The 24,162-nt window shown below is 42.8% G+C and overlaps 1 protein-coding gene across 2 annotated transcripts in view; it reads left to right on the top strand.

The window, feature by feature from the left end:
* nup205 (nucleoporin 205) overlaps positions 1–24,162 on the top strand; it is a 98,826-nt gene that overhangs the window by 1,725 nt on the left and 72,939 nt on the right. For both annotated transcript variants that reach the window (XR_005946470.1, XM_041216128.1), the window contains exons 2-9: positions 2,028–2,170; positions 7,135–7,306; positions 11,296–11,440; positions 12,081–12,240; positions 12,967–13,195; positions 15,041–15,205; positions 17,729–17,904; positions 20,951–21,067. Coding sequence is in view for 1 of the 2 variants with exons in the window: in XM_041216128.1 (XP_041072062.1) it covers positions 2,028–2,170; positions 7,135–7,306; positions 11,296–11,440; positions 12,081–12,240; positions 12,967–13,195; positions 15,041–15,205; positions 17,729–17,904; positions 20,951–21,067 (1,307 nt within the window). In the remaining variant the exon portion in view is untranslated. The remainder of the gene's footprint in view (positions 1–2,027; positions 2,171–7,134; positions 7,307–11,295; positions 11,441–12,080; positions 12,241–12,966; positions 13,196–15,040; positions 15,206–17,728; positions 17,905–20,950; positions 21,068–24,162) is intronic.

Below are 24,162 nucleotides of genomic sequence, written 5' to 3'. Positions count from 1 at the left end.
ACCAGGGAGACAAGGTTGAACTCTGCAGTGTACCTTGAGTCCAATAGCTCTTAAAAGCAGTACCCGAGGAACATATTCCTCTTGAAAATTTTTGAATTCAGCTCTGCAGTCTAAAATGCATAATTGTCAACGTGAAAGGTGTGGGGGAACATATGTTTAACATGATTCAAATTATATCTGGGTGCATTTCTATTCAACTTGTTTACAACTGTGTAAATGTCGCATTTTAATTATGAGATAGAGATGTTTAACTATCCTAAAAACAAATGTGCTTAGCTATTCTGAAAAAACATTTGTAGAGAGAGGCGGGTACTCGTTGATTATTTTTAATCAGAACTGCCCAAAGATTATATTTACAATATGATGGGCTGTGCATGTATGTGCAAAAACGGAAATGCTGGAAACAGCAGGTTATTTTACTCAACACCACCATCAGAATTGATCATATCTGTATGCTTGATTCAACTAGTTCACTGTAGCCTGTTTTCACCTGACACATACACTTCCTTTACTCCTTGTAGTATGACAGGAAATCAAATAATATACATGTACACCTTGTGTCATTTACTTCTGAAGAGTGTGGCATATTATAACATATCGAAATCTTTTGTCAAAACTATTGCTACTTTTAATTGAATTAAGAAACTCTGTAATCAGTTCAGTCAGAATGCACCATCAAAAGGCTTGCCACGAATGAATCAATTTAAGAAATCTGCCAAGAATATATTAAATTAGATTGAGTATTAGTGATGTAATCCACTATCCACTCACTAATTAAATAAACATGCCCTGAATGGATAGACTCAGACTTCTGAGACATCAGGAAGAACCACGAATGGGCCCCCTCACTTTCCTACTTATCTCTTCTGTAGTAGACTACCTACATAGTTATTTTTCTGAAGATCCAGCAGAAATTTCCCAAACATACCTATCTTTTGGTCTCCTCAAAATGAGGACTGCATCTCTTCTCATTTCAGGCAAGTGTGTCAGCTACCTATGCAGTCGGAGCACATGTAAAAGGCAGATACAGGGTGAAACTTTCCTGACTCTTGTGATTGTGATAGGGAGGAACAGCCTCTGTGTCTACCCTGTCAGAGCCTCTTAATTTTGTGTGTTTCAATAAGATCACCTCTTTTGAACTCCAGAGAAAATAGGGCCTTTCTACATTATCTCTTCTCATAAAGACACTCTCTCATCCCAGAAATCAATCCAATGAATCTTCTTTACGCCCCCTCTAAGGTGAGCATATCCTTTCTTGTGCACAGAGACCAAACCTGTACATGGTACTCCAGATACTGTCTCACTAAAGCCTCAGAAAATTACTCTTATACTGCAACCCCTCTTGCAATAAACATACCATATACCCTCCTGATTGCTTGCTGTACCTGCATGTTAACTTTATATGGTTCATGTACAATAACAACCAAGTTCCTCTAATGACCAAGATTTACTGGTCTAATCCTTCTTTAAAAAAATAAATTGTGCTTTTCCATTCTTCCTGCCAAGAAATCACTTTAAGTGAATAAATTTAGCAAGTTTTACCAGACACAAACTCAAAGTCAAGTTACCATAAGGGTACTAGTCAGTTAAAATGTTCAGGATCATATACCTTTCAGTGTTCTTCAGTCACCCTAATAACCTGTGCTTAATTTACATTTTGGTATAGTGTTTAGATGGTATAATTAATTTTGTTTTTTTGGTATTTTATGAGTAAGGTATTCATTGGGCTCAGTACCCAATGTTGAGGATCTTAAAATTGGGTTGGTAGCAAAGTCTGGCAGAAAATGTGTTTTATTAATGTTAAATAAGTCCCTGCTGTTACATAAAGTGAGGCATGTGGAATGGAAAATGTTCTGTCTTTATAGCCCTAATGTCCTTCAGCTCAAGCACAAAATTCACAAAAAGAGCTTATTTTTAAGTAATGAAGCTCATTGAACATATCTCCATATATAGTCCATGATTTTTCTGAAAAAAGTTGTAATTTTCACAGCCGCTAACTTACTGATGACTTTTGTTGTGTGCTGCAGCTGCCAGTTTGTGGGGGCCATACAAAGAGATCTGGCAGACAGTGGAGAGTGTGATCTGGAAACGTCTTCCAGAAGCCGTTCACCTGTTGGACCTTACGCTCAAAAAGCACAAACCGGACTTCATCTCCCTCTTCAAGAATCCTGTGAGTTTTTCTGCTTCTGCTTACTTAATAATTTCAACCAATAAAGGCACAATGATGAGGCGCTAACAAGGTATTAGCCACAGAATGGAAATTACCTGAAGATCTGGGCTAGAACAACCTTGTTTACACAAAAACTGAACCATATGGAATCCAAAATCAAACAAAAAACATGTGGAAAACCAACTAATACCAACAATAACATCCCCCAGTCACCAAGGGAAGGCTGTGTTTCCAGCTTTTTTTTAAGGGAAATAGGCTGCAGGCAGTCAGGCCTTGTAGAACGAGAGGCCAATTATTGAGCTGAAGTACCACCTTGGCTTGGGCCACCTAACAGCATATATTGGGAATTGAAGATGGGGTAACAGTTACTACTGGGCAACTCACTTCCAACAAAATCTGAGTTAGATTTTGCAATTTGGGATTTACAGAATTAGAAAAATGACTTCCAGGTCCACAGTAGTTGAGTAAATTCTCCAAGCAGCTTTACATTGTTAAGGAGTCATTAAGTACATTTATTAAGTTGTACTTTTCACTCCAATACTTTGTGGTTGTACCTGGTTTGCTCATTTCATCTGAGATTTCAAGGCTTTTCCATGATTATCCCACTAAAATGTTTTATTTGTTCCTAACTTCTGCCCAGATTGGTTCCACAATTTCCCCTCTTGCTACTATATTCACCGTTCTAATAGCTGTTGCCATAAGAAGAATAGTCAGTAATGATGATTTTACATCTTGAGCTTTTGACTTATGGAAAGAGTTAACAAAGTTTGGCTTCTTTCTCTTTTGGGGGGAAAAAAGCAAACTTTAAGGTAGCCAATGTTCTCCTGGACAGCCACCACCCTCTATAAACTTCAGTTCATGCAGAATCACTGCCCATATCTTTATTGTGCTCCAAGTCCTGCTCACCAATCATCCATGTAGTCATTGTCCTACATTGGCTCCTGGTCCCCCCCAACACTTCCAATTTAAAATTCTCCCCATCACTGTAATGATCACCTGCCTTACAACCCTCCAAGAATTCTGTTCCTCTGACTCTGGCCTCTGTGTATCCCTAATTCTCTTTGCCACGCCATTGGCAGCCATGCCTTCAACTACCTAGGTTGTACATTGTGGAAATGTTCCCCTAAACCTTTCTGCATCTCCACCTCCCTTCTTTCCTTTCTGGTTCTCCTTTAAAGCCCACCACATTTACTGCTTGGTCACCTTTGCTATTATCTCCTTGAGCTCGTTCTTGACTGTGAAGTGCTTTGAGTTGCTTTTCTAAGGCTCTGAATCTATATGAAATCATACATGTTCACCCAATTTGAAGTTTTAAGGATTAAAAATTTTAAAGGGAATTAACAACCCTTAATCTGACAATTTTTTTACCTCTGGTTCACTGATGTCCTCTAGGGAAGGAAATCTGCCGTCCTTACCTGCTCTGGCCTACATGCGACTCCAGATCCACAGCAATGTGGTTGACTATTAAGTGCCCTCTAAAATGGCCTAGCAAGCTATTCAGTTGTATCAAACTGCTGAAAAATCAATAAGGAATGAAACCGGATGGACCACCAGGCACCGGAAATGACAAGGGCAAACTCATCCCTGTTGTCTTTAACATCTGAGGGTTTGTGCCAAAATTAGGAGAGCTGTCTCACAGACTAGCCAAGCAACGGCCTGACATTGTTTGTAAGGTATGATTCCATGAGCATGACTATCCACCAGCAGGACGGATCCAGCAGAGGTGGCAGTTTGGTGGTATACAGCCAAGAGGGAGTTGACCTGGGGGTCCTCAACATAACTTGGTACACTATGAAGTCCCATGGCATCAGGTCAAACATGGGGAGAGAAACCTGTTGCTGATTGCCATGTACTGCCCCAACCCTGTCTCCCACTGAGCTAAGTCCATTTAATTCCTTCTTGCACATATTCTTCCTGCTCAGCTTTCAGAGTGAGCTCAATAAATATCTGCTGGAGCTTTTCATTCACAAAGTTGATGCAAAACTGCTCAAAGCCGTTTTTCTGGAAAATCTCAGAGCCATATATGTCCAGAACGCCAATGTTGTATTCCTCATGGTCTTTCTCCATAGCCTTGTCCTCCATGTTGAACACCACTTAGAGGAAGCACTGTGGTGGCAAGGACACAGAATGTACTCTGGGTGGGTGACTTCAATGACAATCACCAAGAGTGGCTCGGTAGCATCACAACAGACCCAGATGGCTGAGTCCTAAATGACATAGCTGCTAGACTGGGTCTGCAGCAGGTGATGAGGGAACCAACAAGAGGGAAAAACATACATCCTCACCAACCTGCCTGCTGCAGATGCATCTGTCCATGACAGTATCAATAGGAGTGGCCACTGCATAGTCCTTGTGGAGACGAAGCCCCATCTTCACATTGGGGATACCCTCCATTGTGTTATGTGGCACTATCAGCATGCTAAATGAGATCGATTTTGAACAGGTGTAGCAGCTCAAGACTGAGCAACCATGAGGCACTGTGGACCATCAGCAGCTGCAGAATTGTACTCGACCAGAATCTGTAACCTCATGGCCTGGTATATGCCCTAATCAACAATTACCATCAAGCCAGGGGATCAACCCTGGCTCAATAAAGTGTGCAGGAGAGCATGCCAGGAGCAGCACCAGGCATACCTAAAAATGAGGTGTCAAACTGGTGAAGCTACAACACAGGACTACTTGCGTGACAAACAGCATAAGCAGCAAGCGATCGACAGATCTCAGTGATTCCACAGCCAACTGATCAGATCTAAGCTTTCCAGTCCTGCCAAATCTAGTTGTGGACAATTAAACAACTCACTGGAGGGGGAGGTTCTATCACAGATGCCAGTCTTCAGCCAATTCGATTCACCCCAGGTGATATCAAAAAACAGCTGAAGGCACGGGATACAACAAAGGCTATGGGCCCTGACAATATTTTGGCAATAGTACTGAAGACTTGTGCTCCAGAGCTTGCCGCAACCCTAGCCAAGCTGTCCCAGTACAGCTACAACACTGTGTCCCAAAGAGGCCAATTACCTCCCCATTAGTTTACTCCTGATCATCAGTAAAGTAATGGAGGGGGTCATCAACAGAACTGCCAAGCAGCACTTACTTAGCAATAACCTGCTCACTGACACTTAGTTTGGGTTCCATCAGGGTCATTCATTTCCTGACCTCATTACAGCCTTAGTTCAAACATAGACAAAAGAGCTTAACTCCAGAGGTGAGGTGAGACTGACTGCCCTTGGCATCAAGGCTGCATTTGACCGAGTGTGGCATCAGAGCCCTAACAAATCTAGAGTCAATGGGAATCAGGGGAAGAACTCTCCGCTAGTTGGAGTCATACCTAGCACAAAGGAAGATGATTGTGGTTCTTGGAGATCAATCATCTCAGTCCCAGGATATCACTGCAGTAGTTCCTCAGGGTAGTGTCCGAGGCCCAACCATCTTCAGCTGCTTCATCAATGACCTTCCTTTATTGTATCCAGTGCCTTCAGCTGTTTTTTGATATCACCTGCCTGAAGATTGGCATCTGTGATGGAGCCTCCCCCTCCAGTGAGTTGTTTAATTGTCCACAACTAGATTTGGCAGGACTGGAGAGCTTAGATCTGATCCGTTGGCTGTGGAATTGCTTTGATCTGTCTATCGCTTGCTGCTTATGCTGTTTGTCACATAAGGTCAGAAGTGGGGATGTTTGCTGATGATTGCCCAATGTTCACCATTTGTGATTTTTCAGATATTGAAGCAGTCCATGTCCTTCGCAGCAAAACCTGGACAATATCCAGGCTTGAGCAAGTAACATTCGCATCACACAAATGCCATGCAATTATCATCTCCAACAAGAGAGAATCTAACCATCACCCCATGACATTTAATAGCATTACCATCGCTAAAATCCCCTGCTATCAACATCCTGGGGGTTACCATTGACCAGAAACTGAACTGGACTAGACATATAAATACTGTGGCTATGAGAGCAGGGCAGAGACTAGGAATCTTGCAGTGAGTAACTCACCTTCTGACTCCCCAAAGCCTGTTCACCATCTACAAGGCACAGGTCTGGAGTGTGATGGTATTCTCACCAATTGCCTGGATGAGTGCAGCTCCAACAACACTCAGGAAGCTTGACATCATCCTGGACAAAGCAGTCCGCAAATATTCACTTCCTCTACCTTCGACGCACAGTGGCAGCAATGTGTACCGTCTACAAGATGCACAGCAGGAACTCACCGTGATTCCTTAGACAGCACCTTCCAAATTCACGACCTCTACCACTTGGAAGGCCAAGGGCAGCAGACACATGGGAACCTCGTCACCTGGAAGTTACCCTCCAAGCCACTCACCATCCTGACTTGGAAATATATCGCCATCCCTTCGCTGTCGCTGGGTCAAAATCCTGGAACTCTTTTCTGAAAAACACTGTGGCTATACGTACACCACATGGACTGCAGCAATTCAAGAAGGCAGCTTACCGCCGCCTTCTCAAGGGCAGTTTGGGATGGGCCATAAATGCTGACCTAGCCAACGATGCCCACACACCATGAAAGAATTTTTTTAAAAATGCTATGCTCAATGCCAGCAGTCATAAGGTAATAATTAAGATGGAAGAAGGATACTACTGACATCAAAGGATATGGGGAAAGTGGCACTGAGGCAGATGATCAGCCATGACCCAATTGAATGGCAGAGTACCCTTGACAGGCTGAATGGTCTACTCCTGCTTTATTCCTAAGAGCAAAAACCTATTCTTCTAAATTACTCTTTTTATCATTATTAGCGAGTTTTGAACTATACTTTGCCAGATTCTGTGAACTCAGGCTGTTATTGCAGCATTGATTCATTCTGATTTGAGTAATGGAACTGAGGAAAAATATATGTGGGGGGGGGAAATTGAAACTTCATTTTTGATCATTGTAATGATCTGGCACATGGGTTCTTGTGAAGTTGATACAAAACCCTGATAAATTCTATTTTTTGTTCAGGCTAAAAATGTACAGCACAGAGAGAAGGTGAAGAAAGCCAGCGTTGAGGGGATTGCGATCCAGGGTCAGCAGGGGACCAGGCTCCTTCCAGAACAGCTGATCAGCGAGGCTTTCATTTTAAGCGATCTCTTCGACATTGGAGAGCTTGCTGCGGTGGAGTTACTGCTGGCAGGTTTGTACTTTTGAAGTTCTGTTGTGATCCCTGTGACAGCTTTTGTTTAAATATAGTGGCCCAAAGTCTGTCTGCTGAATCCAGAGCTGTTCATCAGCAACGCTGGCGTCTTTAGTGTGCTTTATCTGAAAAGTTTACAGAGCAAGTTGCATTAGATATCATTCAGTTGTGATTTTCGTTGCATATGAACTTTGAGTAAAAGTGAGGAATTGCACATCAATTTTATTTTTTCATTTTCTATGAGGGCTCCACTCCTACTTGGGGCACTGTTTTGTAACACTGGCTCGCCTAACCAGCAATTTTCCTGTAGAGGATAATTAGCATCAGAAGGTTATTTGATTACAGGGCCTAAACTCAGCTCTGTTCTCTCCTGATTTCCAAACGTAAATAAATGCATTTTCCAGCAAAAGCCAATGCAGTATGGAGCAAAAGCCCAGACTAACTACTTGTCACTCGCTGGACTAGAGGTTTATAATCACACTTCACTGTCCTGTCTGAAACGAGCTATTGTGGCATCCAATGAGAATTAAAACTCTCTTTTTGTGTGGTTTAATAGTACACCAACTAGTACTTTCACAGGTTGATTCCTGATTTGTGCAATGAATTTAGCACCACTACAAAACTAACTTTTGTGCAAAGAGATCTTATGCTTAATGAACAGTCACCACACAAAAACTATACAACCACCAGCTGTGTTAAACTCTGAATTTCTGGCTGTGGATCAATCACACAGGGGTGCAATACATAGCATTATGAGGTTAAAATGTATGAACACTTTGATTAAGCCTTAAATTAAGATTTAAGCTGAAAAACAGCTAGGGTTCAACTCACAGTGCTTATACAGAAGCATGTTTTGTTCCATCACTGCTGCTGGTTAAGCCTTTTCTCACTCTTTGTAAACTGCTGGACCTGATACAAGGTAAAGCTTGTCATTGATTGGCAATCTTCATTTCACAATGTCAATCGTTACCTCTTAGTGCTGAAAGATTAAGAGGGGCATGGAACCTTTGTTCTTCCTAAGCTGTGCATATGCTATCTTCTGCACTCCTTTTGCCTGCTTAAAAATCAAGGCTCATTGACCGACTTCAGCTATTCTCTTTTGGGACCTTGATGTTTGTGAAAGAAAGAAAAACTTGTCTTTCACAACCCCAGCCGATTAAAGGGCTATCAAAGTGTGCTCTCCGTTGTAATGTGGGAAATGCAGCACATGGTAAACTCCCACAAACAGCAATTCGATAATGACCAGATAATCTATTTCAGTGATGTTGGTTGAGGGATAAATATTGCCCGTGACACCAGGGAGAACTCTCCTATTCTTTAAATAGCGCCATGGGATCTTTTACATCCAGCAGAGAGGGCAGATGGGGCCTTGGTTTAATGACTCAGCTGAAAGATGGCACCTCCAGCAATGCGGGACTCCATCATACTGCACTGGAGTGTCAGCCTAGATTTTAAATTCAAGCCTCGAGTGGAAATTGAGCCCACAGTCTTCTATCTTAGGTGAGAGTGCTATTCACTGAACCGTGGCTGATGCAGTATGGAACTCCTTGCCTTCTCAGTCTTCCCTTTCTTCGACAATCATCAGGCTGCCCAAGCTGAGCAATACCCAATTCATTCTTCCACCCTCTTCTGTTCTCACATGTGCACGATGGATCACGATCATTTTCTTGGATTTCTTAATTTTACATGAGCACTCATATTTTTAGTCAAAGGAAATACCCTTCAATAGGATCCACTGAAGTAATGTTCTACTACCCCTAATTTAGTAGAAGCCCTGAATTTTCTCCCAATAATTGATGATTGTCCCCTTGCAGCTTACTATTCATAGGGCTGAATTTTGCTGTTGGCAAGCAGGGGGCAGGGCCTGCTCGCCGACACGTAAAATCACACGGGATGATGTCAGGCGGAACCCCCAATGTCGTCCCGCCCCATTTAAATTTTCAGGAAGGTGGGGGCTCAGCAGAATCAGCTGTGCGCCCGCCGACCTGTCAATGGCCAATTGAGGCCATTGACAGGATCATTGAAACAATTAAAGGACCTGCCCGTCCAATCTTATGGTTGTCAGGCAGGCCAGGAGCCCCGGCGGGGAATAGAAAAAACCTGAAACCTCATCCAGCGGCGCGATGAGTTTTTATGTGGGGATTTAAAAAGTTTAATAAAGTTTTAGTGTAATTAATGAACATGTCCCATCTCATATGACATTGCCACATGAGGGGGGGGCATGTTAAGGATTTTTTTTTTCTATTTTTAACCTTTTTAAAAGTGTCAGCTTCTCCGGTGGGGATCGGCTCCCTGCCTGCCCAGCAGGCTGAAAATTCTGCCCATAGAGTGAAGAAATTTGAGGTTCTTTGCATTTTATTCACCATCTCTTACACAGGCCATCAGGAGCTTTTATCTTGTGTATTTTCTGCCATGTGTACTTGTTGCTTAAATTATTTCTGAGGTATTGTGTGTTATCAGATCCCAAGAATTACAAGGGTGACCAGTTTTGTCCAGAAATTATAATGCTAACCTCCCAGTTGATTGATTGGCATATTGACCCTGGCAGCTTATGGAATATCCAGCTTTTGCTGACAGGGTATAAATCTCCTGTTGGTACGAATCCACAGCGAACTCTGGTATTGAATTCTCAGTTTTACTTAGTGTCAGGATATTCGATGAGGAAAATGGTAAATTTATACCAGATGCTGCCCTTCTTTGCTTAGGATCTGGGAATGCTTGATGCTGACACTGTTCACTTACAATGGAAAGTGTGCTGGAAGATAGGACAGCCACCCCTTGCCTTGAGATTAGAATTCAGTTTTCAAAGGTTTTGAAATAAGCAATGACTAAACTCTGCAGCCTCCGTATCAGTGGGCTTAATGGCTGCACCCAAATATGAACATAGCCCTAATCTGGAATTCTCTGAAGGAAGGATTTGGCAAAATCACAAAGTTCAGTCCATTGGAATTGAATGTTTAACTGTGGGTTTGATTCTCCATTCCAAGCCCATTTGTAACTGTTGCTCTGAATCAATCTTTCCATAAACGTGATCAGAATTTGTTATCTGTAACCTATAATGCTTCATCGAAACTTATTTTAATTTTGCTGCAGATCTGCAATGGCAGACAGTGCTTCTTGATTTGTAAGCTGCTTTTGTGTTGACGTCTGAGGTATTTTCCCAAAGTCCGAGTCTCTCAATGTCAGCTTAAACCAGCCAGATTTCCCTAAGGCCTGCATCCAGAAGGAACCAATTTTTTTTTCTCTGAGAAACAAACCCTTCTGAGAACCAGACCTAGCTAATCGCCATGCATGCATTACAGTTGCTCTGGTGGAGTGAGACTGGAACTTCAGGAAGCTGTAGTGTCAGCCCTCACCAACAGACTTATATCAGTTTTAGTATCTTTAAAGCTTACAAGCGTTTGTTGCGTAATTCTAAATTTGATTAAAAATCAAAGGAATGGGTTTTAAGTCAGAGTCTTTCATCAACTTATTATCGAGATGTGAGACAGGCAGGGCTATTTAGGAAAATTTGCATCACAAGCATTGAATAGTAATGGTTAGATCAGTTTCCACACTGAAGGAAACAGGGAACAGCTATAAGGATGGATTGTTGTCTTAAGCAGACATCGGCACTACCTGTATGCTGGAGTGCAATTTATCCTCATAACAATGTCCCATAAATCTCAATACTCGAATGGAGATGCACAAATATATTGATGACGGGGCTCTTGGGTCATTTTTGAAGTACGATTTATATAACCTAAGCTATCAGCCACTTCAACCTCTGGGATAGTGTTCCTTTGTGTTACCCTCATTTTCCCATCTCTTCAGACACCTCCTGCTTCATCCCCCTCTCTCATTCTTCTTGGCATTCTTTGACCTGTAAAGCAACTTGCTAGGTGTTTTGTGTAAAAGGTGCTCCCCAAGTATCATTTGTCAAAATAGATGGCTCTTGGTTTTTAGTTGTCTTGTGAGCACCTCTAATTCGATCATGTTTGTCTTCACAGGTGAGCATCAGCTGCCCCGATTCCCTGGCCTGACACGTGGTTTAGTGGCTATACTGCTGTATTGGGATGGGAAGAGGTGCATTGCAAACTCCTTGCATTCCCTCATACAATCACGACAAGGCAAAACATGGACTCTGGAACTCAGGTATGTTTTTAAGCCTCAAAAATTAAACAAGTGCAAAATAGAACTTTAAAACTTGTACCGTTATTGAATCTGCCTCTTGTAGGCTCATCAAACAGTGTTGCTTTAGAATAAAAGTATTACAGAGAACAAAAATATATAGGATTCTGCATTGTCATGACGGAATGAGAGTGTCTTTCTGTTCAAACAGTGCTGGTGATTACTAGGAAAGTACTAACTCCTCGCATGATACTGAGTTATATGTTCCAGCAAGATCCCAGGTTCTGTCCTGGATTGGCCCTAAATTGGTTCATTTCAGAGGGAGCACTATAATTGCCCAGTGACCTCAGCTAGCAAGGTGGATACGCATAATCAAGACCTTGGTACCCTGAAACTCCCCACACCCTTTATCAGCTTTGGGACAGGGGACCTTTGGGACAAGTGGAGGATGGTGCTGTGTAATTTATATTGCACAAAGTAAGCTTTTACGTGGAATGTTTTTCCTATTATGTAAGTAAAAACAGCATTTTTCAAACTCCGCAACCCATCGATTTATTCTCATGATTAAGCATGACTCAGATTCTAAGTTTGTGAGTAAGCATGATTTACTGAGAGGAAGACAATCATATAACACCTTGGGATTAAACAGTAATTTTCTTTGCAGTTCAGAGCTTGTTTCCATGACAACACGGTTTACCGATGAATTGATGGAGCAGGGGCTGACTCAGAAGGTTCTGTGCTTGATCAATCAAATAAACCTCAACAATGAATTTGAAAAATTGCAAACTGCACGTGGCTTGGGCAATGCATCTCATCGCAAAGGGGTAAGAGTCAAAGCTCTTAGCATTTAAGCATTTAAGGAAGTGAAAATATTCAACAAGTTTTTTGTTGAGCCCGCAGTAATATTCTTGAATGGTTGAAAGGCTGTTAAAAATGTATATAGGATGCTTGGCTTTATAAATAGAGGAATAGAGTACAAAGGCAAGGAATTTAGGCCAACCCTTTATAAAACACTGGTTAGGCCACAGCTGGAGTATTGTGTGCAATTTAAGAAAATTATTGAGGCTTGAGGATATAGAGTAAGTTCATTAGAATGCTAACTGTGGTGATTGATTTCAGTTATCTGGAGTGACTGGAGAAGCTGTTATTCTCTTGGAGATGAGGAGATTTGAGAGAGGTGTTCAAAATTATATGGGGTTTTGAAAGAGTAAACTCTTACCGCACCTCATATCTTACAACTCTTACACCACCAGCCACCTTCAAGTGCTGAGCTGTGGTTCAGACCCACGTCTCTCTTCATTCACTCAACTTCTTCCCAGTCCATTAGTGTCCTGTGTCCAAGAGGCAGAATCTATTTCAAGTTTGTGCCAAGAAAATCTTTGAATTTGGGCATCAGAAATAAAAGGGAGCTCCCAAACCTACATATCACTTTCTTCATTTTTCTGCTTGGATAGGCTCGCTTACGGAGAATGTCTTTGGGAACAAAATGTGTGTGATGTACTTCAAATCTTGCAGGACAGGAAAACATCATCTTTCTGCTGATTTTCTAGGTCTCAGATCTGATCAAGGAATGCCGCCAATCCCTTGCAGACTGCCTCTTCGCTTGGGCTTGCCAGACGCCGTTGAACAAAGATGACACCTTGTTTCTGATTTCCCACATGGAGTGTGTGACGCTGGAGGCTGATGGCACGTTGGAAAATGTAAACCTGGCTCTTCTCATGGCGCTGCTCTATTGCTTTGATATCAGTTTTTTAGAGCATGTCACCGAGGATCGAGAAGGTATGAGAGCAACCAGTTAAACATCAGCGAGAAACGGTATTGGCTGCACTTGTTTTGAAATCTTCACAGTATCAGTTCTCTAGAGATATCACCTCAAAAGCTTTTATTTGTATCTTCACTTAGCCTGATAGCTCGGTAAGGATAATGAGCAGAAAACCTTCCTCTTCATTTCTCTAGCTACTAGATTCGATGTCCCATGAGTTCCCCTTGAGTGTTCCCAAGAAAATTGTTATCAAATACCTTGCTTAAGATACTATCTGCAAAACAAATTTAAATTATAAGTAATTTAAGCAAGCACTTGCATACATTTATAGCAGATGTTGATTATGCTGACTTCTCAAAGCAAAGAATCCCAGTGATTTTCTGTTTGAGTTGAATATTATATATGGTCTTTTATATGCGCATCCCTTATTCCCATTCCAACTTCCAAGCCCCACTCTCCAAAAGTCCCAGAACAGGGGTAACAGGAGTTTGCCATTGAGCCTATTTCCCCATTTTGGTACATCATGGGTCATCTGTATATCAACATGAATCACCTGCACTCTTGATATTTGTACTTATCACTTGATACCTTTACCTATAAAAAAAAATTGAAATAAAAAAACAGAACATGCTAGAAATGCCTGGGTCCGCTGCAGAAAATTAACGTTTCAGGCCATTGACAGCGGTTTTGACGAAAGGTCATCAACCTCAAACGTGAGTCCAGCATTTTTTGTTCTTATTTCAGATTTCCGACATCTGCAGTATTGTGCTTTCATTCAAAAATAATATTGATGGCAGTTTTGAATATTTCATTTGGCCCAACATTCAGTGATTGCCTCTGAGTTTAACTATCCCTGAGACTGGTACTGGAGCCTGGCTGGTTTGCATAATTGTCAGCTAAATTCCTGCAGTAATTGGATAAACCCCAGAGGATATTCTTCCTTTGTATTGTGTGACGTGGCCCCTCCCTGGAGCCGCAGCTTTAGAGACAACTGAACAAAGATTTCCCATTCATATTGAGCTGTGTTGGAGATATGATTTTGAATATAGCTAGTTTACTTTTGTGTGTTGTGCCTCAAAATAAGGAATCACTGTCGAGCTAAAACTGCATAGAAATGCTGCCCCAAGTTCAGAATTTGTTAAGGGTAATTGAATGCACACATGATAAGACCCTGCCCCATGAGGGTACAAATAATTTTAATTTACTCAGTTTTCTACTTCTTGGCATTGCTCCCTCATTGGGTAGATTCAGCTTTCATTGGTGATGCAGGATGATGAGTCCCCAGAGCAGCCACAATTCACAGGGCCTGGCATAGGCGCCTGCATTGTAGTGAGGAAGGGACGGATCAGCTGGTGGGTCCACACTCTGCTTTTCCAGTAGGATTTGTCCTAGAATGAGTAGTTAATAGTTCAAGCAGTTCACAAGACTGGCTGGTGAATGTTCTATAGTTGACCTTGCCCTGAATGTGTGGACCTGGTGCGATGCCCAAATGGTGTGTCTCTGAATTGAAATTGCATGTCTCCTGGTCTCCATGTCACCTCCTGCATCATGAGGTAGAATGATGAAATTAGAACAGCTGAATGGAGCAGCGGGGCACAAATTGGGCAGATTTCACTGGTGACAATGACACTCCCCAGAAAATGTAACGGAGAAAAGGATTGTTTGGATCGCCTCTCTTTGATGCAGCACCTACTGTGAAAAATGGACACTTCAATGTGTTTAATTAAAAGTACAAATTCAAGGGCAGGTGTTGCACTGGAGATATAGGTCTAAAAATAAAACTGATAGGTCACTAATTGCATTCTGAGGTGAGTTTTTTCCTCCCTATCTTTTTAAAAGGTTGAAATGTTTTCTCTTCCCAGAATTAATTCATCAGCTGCCATTATTGACAGAAAGACAGTACGTGACCGCTATCCATTGCAAACTGCAGAACTCCCAGCCTTGGAAACTTGCAGGCCTGCAGGCTGTAGTCAGATTGGCCTGGGCCTTGGCTCTGCGAGGGATCTCACAATTACCTGATACTACAGGTAAATCTTCTTTTAGCTCTCATCAGATCCCATATATACTTGGGAAGATTTGGCGGTTGGTTTTGATAGTTAATCTGCTAAAGCACATGTTGAGTTGCAGTGGAGTAGACCTGTTACTTCATTTGAAGTGAAAGTCACTCATCTTGCTCTGGAATAATAAACAGCAATGCTGGGAACCAATGGGTTCATCGTCTGCCTCCCACTCTTTCTTTTGTCAAAATCTGACTCCTAATATTTTTTTTACTGTTGGCAGCTCCAACAAGCTGGTCATACTTCCTTTTAAATCAAGTTTGTGACTAGTGTTTAACATAAGAACATAAGAATTAAGAGCAGGATTAAGCTATTTGGCCCCTTTGTCCTGATCTGCCATTCAATAGGATCATTACTGACCATCAATGCTAATTCCACTTTTCCACTTGATCACCATATTCCTTGGTTCCCCTAGAGCCTAAAAAATGCCTGTCCATCTGAGTTATGAATATATTTAATAACAGCATTCACAGCCTTCTGAGGTAGAGAATTCCAAAGATGCACAAGCCTCTAAGTAAAGAATTTCCTCCTCTCAGCCCTAAATAATTAACCTCTTACCCTAAGGCTATGTTCCACCCCAGCTCTAGAGCCTTCAGTCAGGGGAGAACAACCTCAGTGTCTACCCTGTGAAGTCCCTTCAGAATCTTGCATGTTTCAATGAAATCACCTCCGATCTTTCTAAACTCCAGAGACCATAGGCCCAATTTACTCAGCCTCTCATCATAGCACAATCCTTTCATCCCAGAAAACAATCCAATGAACATTCAATGGCCCACCTCCAATGCAAGTACTCCAAATCTTTGTAATAAAGACCAACTTGCCATCAGTACTTTTCTTCTACTGGTATGAATTACTTCAAGTTCCTCATTGTCATTAGTCCCTTGGTTCCCCACTATTTTTGGTTAGCTTTTTATGCCTTTTACTGTAAAGATAAATACAAAATATTTATTTGTGACACTTCTAACACGGTTGGCTACATCACCCTCCTCCACTGCCTCTCTACTTGTCGTCCGGCTGGGTGGGACTGTTCTCACCTCATTCTGTTCTTACCTAACCATGGCCAAAGAGTCACTTGCCATAGCTTCTCTTCCTGCTCCTGCACAGTTACTTCTGGTGTGCCCAAAGGATGCATCCTTGGTCGTCTCCTATTTCTCAACTAGATGCTGCCCCTCGACGACATCGTCTGACGATAAGTGTCAGCCCTGGCTCAGTTGGTAGCATTCTTGCCTCTCAGTCAGACGGCTGTAGATTCAAGCCCCATTCCTGGAGTTGAGCATACGGGATTCAGGCTGAAACTCCAGTGCAAAACAGAGGCTGTGCTTCACTGTTGGAGGTGCTGACTTTTGGAAGAAACCTTAAACCCAGGATCCGTCTGCCCCCCTCAGGTGGATGTGAAAGATTCCATGGCACTATTCCAAAGACTAGAAGGCGAGTTATCCTTGGTGTTCTTGGTCAATATTTACCTCAGTCAAATTTTAAACAGATTATCTGGTCACAATAACTCCTCTGCTCTTTAAAATGGTGCTATTGGATCTTTTCCACCTGCCCAAGCAGGTAGAGGGAGGCTCAGTCTTAAACGAAATGCAGTGCCTCTGATAGTGCAGTGCTCCTTCGGTGCTGCACTCGAGTGTCAGGCTTGATTTTATGCTCAAACCCTGGAGTGGGACTTGGACCCAGAATCTTGTGATTCAGAGATGAGTGTTCTACCAACTGAGCCACAGCTGGCACACAAAGCACTTTGACAAATCTGATGGTTGTGAAAGGTGCCATATAAATGCAAGTCTGTCTGTCTTTGATCACTGCCCCATTGGCTCCTTTACTATGAGATTACTAATGAACCTTTTCCCTTATAAAATATGAGGTCTAAAATAGCCTTATCTGTCACAGATCTACAACAGTGCTTCCTCATTTTTTCCCCCACTGAGATCCCATTTCGAAGCTTGAAAATCGCCGTAACCCTGGAGTGAGTGTGGGGAGGGTGGGTTGGAACTGAGAGCGTTGGGGGGGGGATTGTCATTTGTGAGAGGGGGCCAGAGTTCTGAGAAAGCTGTGTGGGGGGGAGATTTGTGAGAGCAGGATGTCGTTGCGAGAGCAGAGGCGGTGGGGTTAGTTGTGACCCCAGTTTTGAAACCCCTGTATTATAACATTGTTCCAGGAAACTGTCTCCTATGCATTCTCTGAACTTGTCCTCCTTACGACTTTTGCTAATTTGCTTTGTCGAATCTATGTTTATTCAAATCCCCCTCCCTTCACCCCGATCATTGCATTACCTTTTTTACAAGCTCTTGTTATTTTTTGATTTGATATCTTTTGTGCAAATGGGTCAGACTTGCTGTCTGCAGCTTGGGGTGTGATTTTAGGGATTTGGTTGGCAGGGCTGCTTTCTGAAAATTCAAGTTGTACAATTTCAGCTATAAGGTTGAATCTATGTGACCTGAATGCTAATTATTGATGGTCTGGGTGTGACTGTATTTTCTTTTTGGTTAACCACAGCATTGACAGAGTTCACAGAGGCCGATGAGTTGATTGCAAACATGGCCATTGGCCAGAACGCCTTCTTTTTCCTTACTGATGCTGTGGTGAGAGGTGAGGGTTTGCACCAAGATGAGTTCTACATTCGCAGGATTCACAATCTAATCACAGACTTCTTGACGCTCATGCCAATGAAGGTAAGTTGCAGAAGTTTATTAGTTAGTTCACATCAGTGGCCTGCCTTAACAACTTGGTCCACGAGTGTTTCCCTCTGGGTGCCCTGAACTTCCGTCTGACTCCTACCTTGTGTCTCCAGTATTCATACCCTTCACGACTACAGTGAAAGTTAGCTTCCATTTCATAGTCCCCCTCATAATCAAGAAAAATACAATTGGATTAGTTCCAAGTCTAAATAAAATAAGTACCCCTTCCTTTAACCTTCCCCATAATGTTTAATTTGCAGTGGAACAGAGATTCTGTGGGAGAATTAATGTGAAAGCATCAACTTATTGACATCATGTCCCTACCTCTCACCGCTGCCACCTTCTTGATGACCCATGTTCACCAGTTTAAGAGGAGTGCTTCTCATGTTTGACCCCACACTTGCAAGGCACTGCAAGGAAAGTCACATTCCCTGTCTGCAGGATTTAATATGTGTCAATACACTTTTTGTATGGTAATAGAATACACCTGGATGAACTCCTTGTAGGTCAAGAACCCACTGATTTTGCTGGGGAATTGGGGCTACTGGATGCTAATACTTGTGTCTCATGTAACTGCGAGTAACTGCATGTTAAACTTTCATGGTTTGTTACAGGTCATTAGAAGCGAAAACCATGTTCTTTTTTACTGGGTATTTCTGGAGATTGGCATTAGCAAACTGAATAAATTTAATTCTGGAGTTGCACTGGCTGCGCTGAGAGCTGACAGTTCAGCACCCTGCCAACAACAGCGAGTGGGAATGAAATCACACACAAATCTTTTCCTTGTGACTCCTTGAGCCATTTGGTTGAATTGAATACTAAGGTCAAGTCAATTAAAATCTTACCAGCTGAGCTGAGCAGTTAGTAAATCCTTTTTAAAATGACAAAGGTAGCATTCAGTAACTACAATGGAGTCTGTCATGATCATCACCAGCAACTGGCATATGTGCAACACAGGTATGCTCATTCTGCCAGCAGCACTCCTTGAGAGCTACTGTTTCACCTAGAAACACCCTACGTTAGTACTGTGTTTTACACTTTAAATGAAACACCTTTGGTTATTTGCATCAGGGCATTTTGCTGGGAAAAGTTGTTCAGCAAGTAAAAGTTTGGTGAACAAATTGAGTAATGCTAGCATCGTCAAACATCATAAATGTGATACCAGTTGGCATTTTCAGAAAATACTTAAGGCATACTTTGGGTAAATGTGTTAGTGCAGGGCTGAAGAGTTCAGAATGCATTTCAGCACTTGCACTTATGAATGTTCTGAAAAGTGTTGACCTCACATCAGGCTGATTTCATGACATGCTGAATGGAAAATAGTAGTTCTTAACCGACAGCTTATCATTCATCAGTCTACAATAACTATTTACCAGCAGGTGTTAGAATAATTAATGTTTAAATTGCAAATTTTCACTGCACTATGACCTATACTAAGCCCTGGCTTGACATTGTTTCTCTTTAAAATGGTGTCAGTTAATCTGTTTGATGTTGCCGGTTTTACTTGTACCTTATTTGCCACAGACCTCCTCGTCTGTGGCCTGTCTGTTCATGTGACTTTTCCCGCTGTGCTTCCATCCTTGTCTTCAGCCCCTCTTGCCCCTGCTCTCTCTTCCCCCCACCCCCAGCCTTGGGAACTCGCGGCCTTACTGAGAGGAGTACTGTACTGTAATTTTTTTAAAGAGTTTAATTTGTATATTGTATTTCTTGATAGTGTTGTATTTCATTTTTTGCAAGTTATTTCAGCTAGGAATGCACAGTGCTGCACAAACATGGCCCAGTATTTCAATTCGTACATTGTTTTTTCCGGGTAAGAAATGTCTGTAGGGACCTAACTCAGGCTTTAACACTGACTCCTGTGGGAACTAACGATTCACGTAAAGTTGCAAGTGTACAGATTGACAGTCAGGGACTACAGGTGCAAGAGGAAGGAAGACCAGGAAATCCCCTTTTTTTCTGAACCCTTTAATACCTTTAAATCAGGCTTGTTAAACCTTTTTGCATGATTGGGGGCGGGGGGGGCATATTTCCATTTCCTTCTTGCTGAAGGGGCCAATGAGCAGATTTCGGAAAGATGCATGAATTTCAGAAGAAGCTGAGTATGAAGAGAAATAACTTGCTGAGCAAAAATAAAGCAATGTCAAAGCAATAAATTGATTTTTTTAAAAAAAAGATTAAATAATAAAAATGACCATTAGACTGTTACAGTGCATGTGTGTGTTTGTGTCCTGCTCACTCACTCACCTTCACCCACTGAGTGTGTGGATGACAGTATTGTATTGGTATGTTGGGGTGAGGGTGGCTGAGAATCCTGAGACTTGGAGTGAGCCAGACACACACCTGCACTCGCTCTCTTGCACTCTGTGTCTCCTCTGCTTGAGCCCTTGTGCACCCTCACTCACCCCCCCCCCCCCACCTCACTGCCTCCTGCTTGTGCCGTTGCTCTCTCCCACTGGTCTGTCTCCCTGTCTTTGTAGTTCTGCGAATCTTAAGTGTTATAATGGGGTCAACTTCAGGCACTTCTGATGAACCACTCCATATTCTCTCATTATAATATTATTTCTACCTCCCTCTTTGTGCTTCGACTACTAACCATAAATGTTTGGTGATGCCATGTAGTTGTATTGTACGTATTAATACGGAGTGCTGCGCTGGAATGGGAAAGTGTTCCTCTTGCGGGATTAATCGAGTTTGACAGATTGGGGAGTCAAAAGGTGTCATGAAGCTCCATGGCACAATGAAAGTAAAGATCAGCAGGGTCGATTGAGGTGGGGTTGTTCTGAATTTTTTTCCCCTTTTTGTCCTTGGCTGTTATTCTGCTGCTTTTGCCTTACCCAGAAGATTGCGTGATTGTGCTGGATGAGAGTGTAAGTGTCTGTTCGCGAAGCCCCCAGTATCGTGAATGTGGGAAGGCTTGCTGGATCAGCTGGTCTTTTCCTTCCCTTCAATTTCGTATGGTGGTGAAATGGTTTTAAAAGAATCACCAATAAGATTGTACTGATCTCCCTTTCACTTTGCAATCTTGCCTTTTGTCTAACAGGTTAAACAGTTGCGGAATCGTGCGGATGAGGATGCCCGAATCATCCACATGAGCCTGCAGATGGGTACCGAGCCACCTTCCACATTGCGTCGTGACCTCGAGCATCTGATGCTGCTGGTAAGATGAAACACTGCTCCACACTTGGACTTTGATTCAACAGCCACCAAATCTGCACCTCAGTGCAACGACATGCACTTATTTTTTTTTAATCATTCATGGGGTGCGGGCATCGCTGGCTAGGCCAGTATTTATTGCCCATCCCTAATTGCCCTTGAGAAGGTGGGGGTGAGCCGCCGCCTTGAACCGCTGCAGTATATGTGCTGTTGGCACACCGCAGTGCCATTAGGGAGGGAATTCCAGGATTTTGACCCTGCGACAGTGAAAGAACGGCGATATACTTCCAAGTCAGGATGGTGAGTGACTTGGAGGGGAACTTGCAAGTGTTGCTGATCACATGTATCTGCTTCCCTTGACCTTCTAGATGGTAGTGTTTTCAGGTTTGGAAAATGCAGTCCAAGGAGGCTTAGTGAGTTTCTGTAGTGCATCTTGTAGATGGTACACACTGCTGCTACTGTGCGTCGGTGGTGGAGGGAGTGAATGTCTGTGGATGTGGTGCCAATCAAGTGGGCTGCTTTGTCCTGGACGGCATCAAGCTTCTTGAGTGTTGTGGGAGCTGCAATCATCCAGGCAAGTGGGGAGTATTCCACCACACTCCTGACTTGTTCCTTGTAGATGGTAGATAGGCTTTGGGGAGTCATGGGGTGAGTTATCTGCCACAGGATTCCTAGCTTCTGACTTGCTCTTGCAGCCACAGGATTTATATAGCTAGTACAGTTCAGTTTCTGGTCAATGGTAACCCCCAGAATGTTGATAGTGGGGGAATCAGCAATGGTAATGCCATTGAGTGTCAAGGTGTGATGGCTCGATCCTCTCTTGTTGGAGATGGTCATTGTCCGGCCCTTGTGTTGCGCAAATGTTATTTGCCACTTATCAGCCCAAGCCTGGATATTGTCCAGGCCTTGCTGCATTTGGACATGGACAGCTTCAGTATCTGAGGAGTTGCGTATGGTGCCGAACATTGCACAGTCATCAGTGAACGTCCCTACTTCTGACCTTATGATGGAAGGAATGTTTTTGATGAAGCAGCTGAAGATGGTTGGGTCGAGGACACTACCCTGAGGAACTCCTGCAGTGATATCCTGGAGCTGAGATGATTGACCTCCAAGAACCACAACCATCTTCCTTTGTGGTAGGTATGACTCCAACCAACAGATTTCCCCCTGATTCCCATTGACTCCAGTTTTGCTAGGGCTCCTTGATGCCACATTCACTCTCATTGTAATAAAACACGCGATTCTCGGCAGTCTTATCTAAGATTGACCCAGAACCACATCAGGAGATATTAAGATAGAAGATTAAAAGCTTGGTCAAAGAGGCAGGTTTTAAAAAAGAAATGTAGAGAACCAGAGCTATATAAGGAGGAAATTCCAGAGCTTAGGGCCTGGGCAGCTCAGGATAGAAGTATGTATGCACTGTAATACTGGGCAATTAAAGCAAAGGGGAATTGTGCTCAGCCACTGATAAGGTCTCAAAGGAACATTTTTTCCGTGCATCATGTATAAATGGCAAAAGAATGTTGTGATCCCAGTTGCTAGAATCACAGACTGGCCACCTATTATTTGGTGCATCAAAGAAGATTTGATATGTGTTTTTAGTAACTTACATCACTGACAGTGGTTAAGGGGCACACAGATTCCATCCTCGCAATGTGCTGAATTAGCTGATTTCACAGGCATTGTTTGGGACTTTGCAGCTAGCTACAGCTTGCCTGCTTAGCCTGGCTAGGGAGGAGAGAACAAGCCTGGATTCCTGTTCCTGATTCGTAACTCACTGACTGCTTTCTGGAAAGTGCATGTGTGGGCATCTTAAGATTGAATCATGCTTGGCCTTACTGAGATCCCTCATCTCCCACTGCTCCTCTGGTGGTTGAATCATCCATTGACAGTCCGTGTAGTCTGTGAGGATTGGGGTGAAAAATATGAGCTGAAAATGAAGGAGCTGGTATAGTTTAATTAGTTCCATGTATGATTCTTGCTGAAACACAGAAACTAGGAGCAGGAGCAGGCCATTTGGCCCATCGAGCCTGCTCTGCCATTCAATATGATCATGGCTGATCCTCTATCTCAACGCCATATTCCCGCTTTCTCTCCATACCCCTTGATGCCCCTAATATCCAAAAAATTACACATTTCTTGAATATACTCAGTCACCCGGCCTCCACAGCCTTCTGTGGTCGAGAATTCCACAGGTTGACCACCCTCTGAGTGAAGAAATTTTTCCTCATCTCAGTCCTAAATGGCCTGCAATGTATCCTGAGACTGTGGCCCCTGGTTCTAGACTCCCCAGCCAGAGGAAACATCATCCCTGTCAGAATTTTATACATTTCAATCAGAGCCCCTCTCAATCTTCTAAACTCCAGTGAATACAGGCCCAGTTGAACCAATCTCTCCTCATACGACAGCCCTGCCATCCTTGCTATCAGCCTAGTGAACCTCCACTGCACTCCCTCTATGGCAAGTGTGTTTCTGTCCTGGGAACAGAATTAGGTTGTGGTCTCCCACAGAATCTGCCAGCTCTTGGGAAGAAATGAGGGTCCAAAGGGTTGCAAATACAATTTGGACTATGCCCCAGCTTGAGGAGAGAAGGGAAGTTTGATGGGAAAAGAAATAGTGGAGCAGTTTTAATACAGTGGAAATTAAAATAATCCCCACCATTTAATTTCCACTGTTAGCTTAAGTGCTGAATGTCAAGTGTGGGGAAGAATTCCCTAGGTTTGCAATCCAGAATCTTGCATCTTTTAATGGTTGAATAGCTATGCTGGTTTAGCCAGTCAAGTGCGTTATATTAACACAATGCTAACCCTCTGCTTTTCAGATAGATCACTGAGGGCCTCTAGTGGCAGGAAATAGTTGTGCTTCATGAGAACAGATAGCTGTGAGTTGCCTAAGGACTGACATACTTGCAAGCCATTCAATCCAAGTACACTAAGCGTGCGCATTTTGTAGGTTCACCAAGTAGCTGAGGTCATGCCAGTGGATTTGATCCTGCCCATTTTAATTACATGCACTTACAGTTTTGATACCTATGATGATTTATATGGCACCTTAACACGTCACACCTTCTCAAATTCTTTCACAAATAAATTACTTGAG

Source organism: Carcharodon carcharias, chromosome 21, assembly GCF_017639515.1.
Source record: "Carcharodon carcharias isolate sCarCar2 chromosome 21, sCarCar2.pri, whole genome shotgun sequence".
Lineage (NCBI taxonomy): Eukaryota > Metazoa > Chordata > Chondrichthyes > Lamniformes > Lamnidae > Carcharodon > Carcharodon carcharias.
This window is presented reverse-complemented; position numbering and strand designations above follow the sequence as displayed.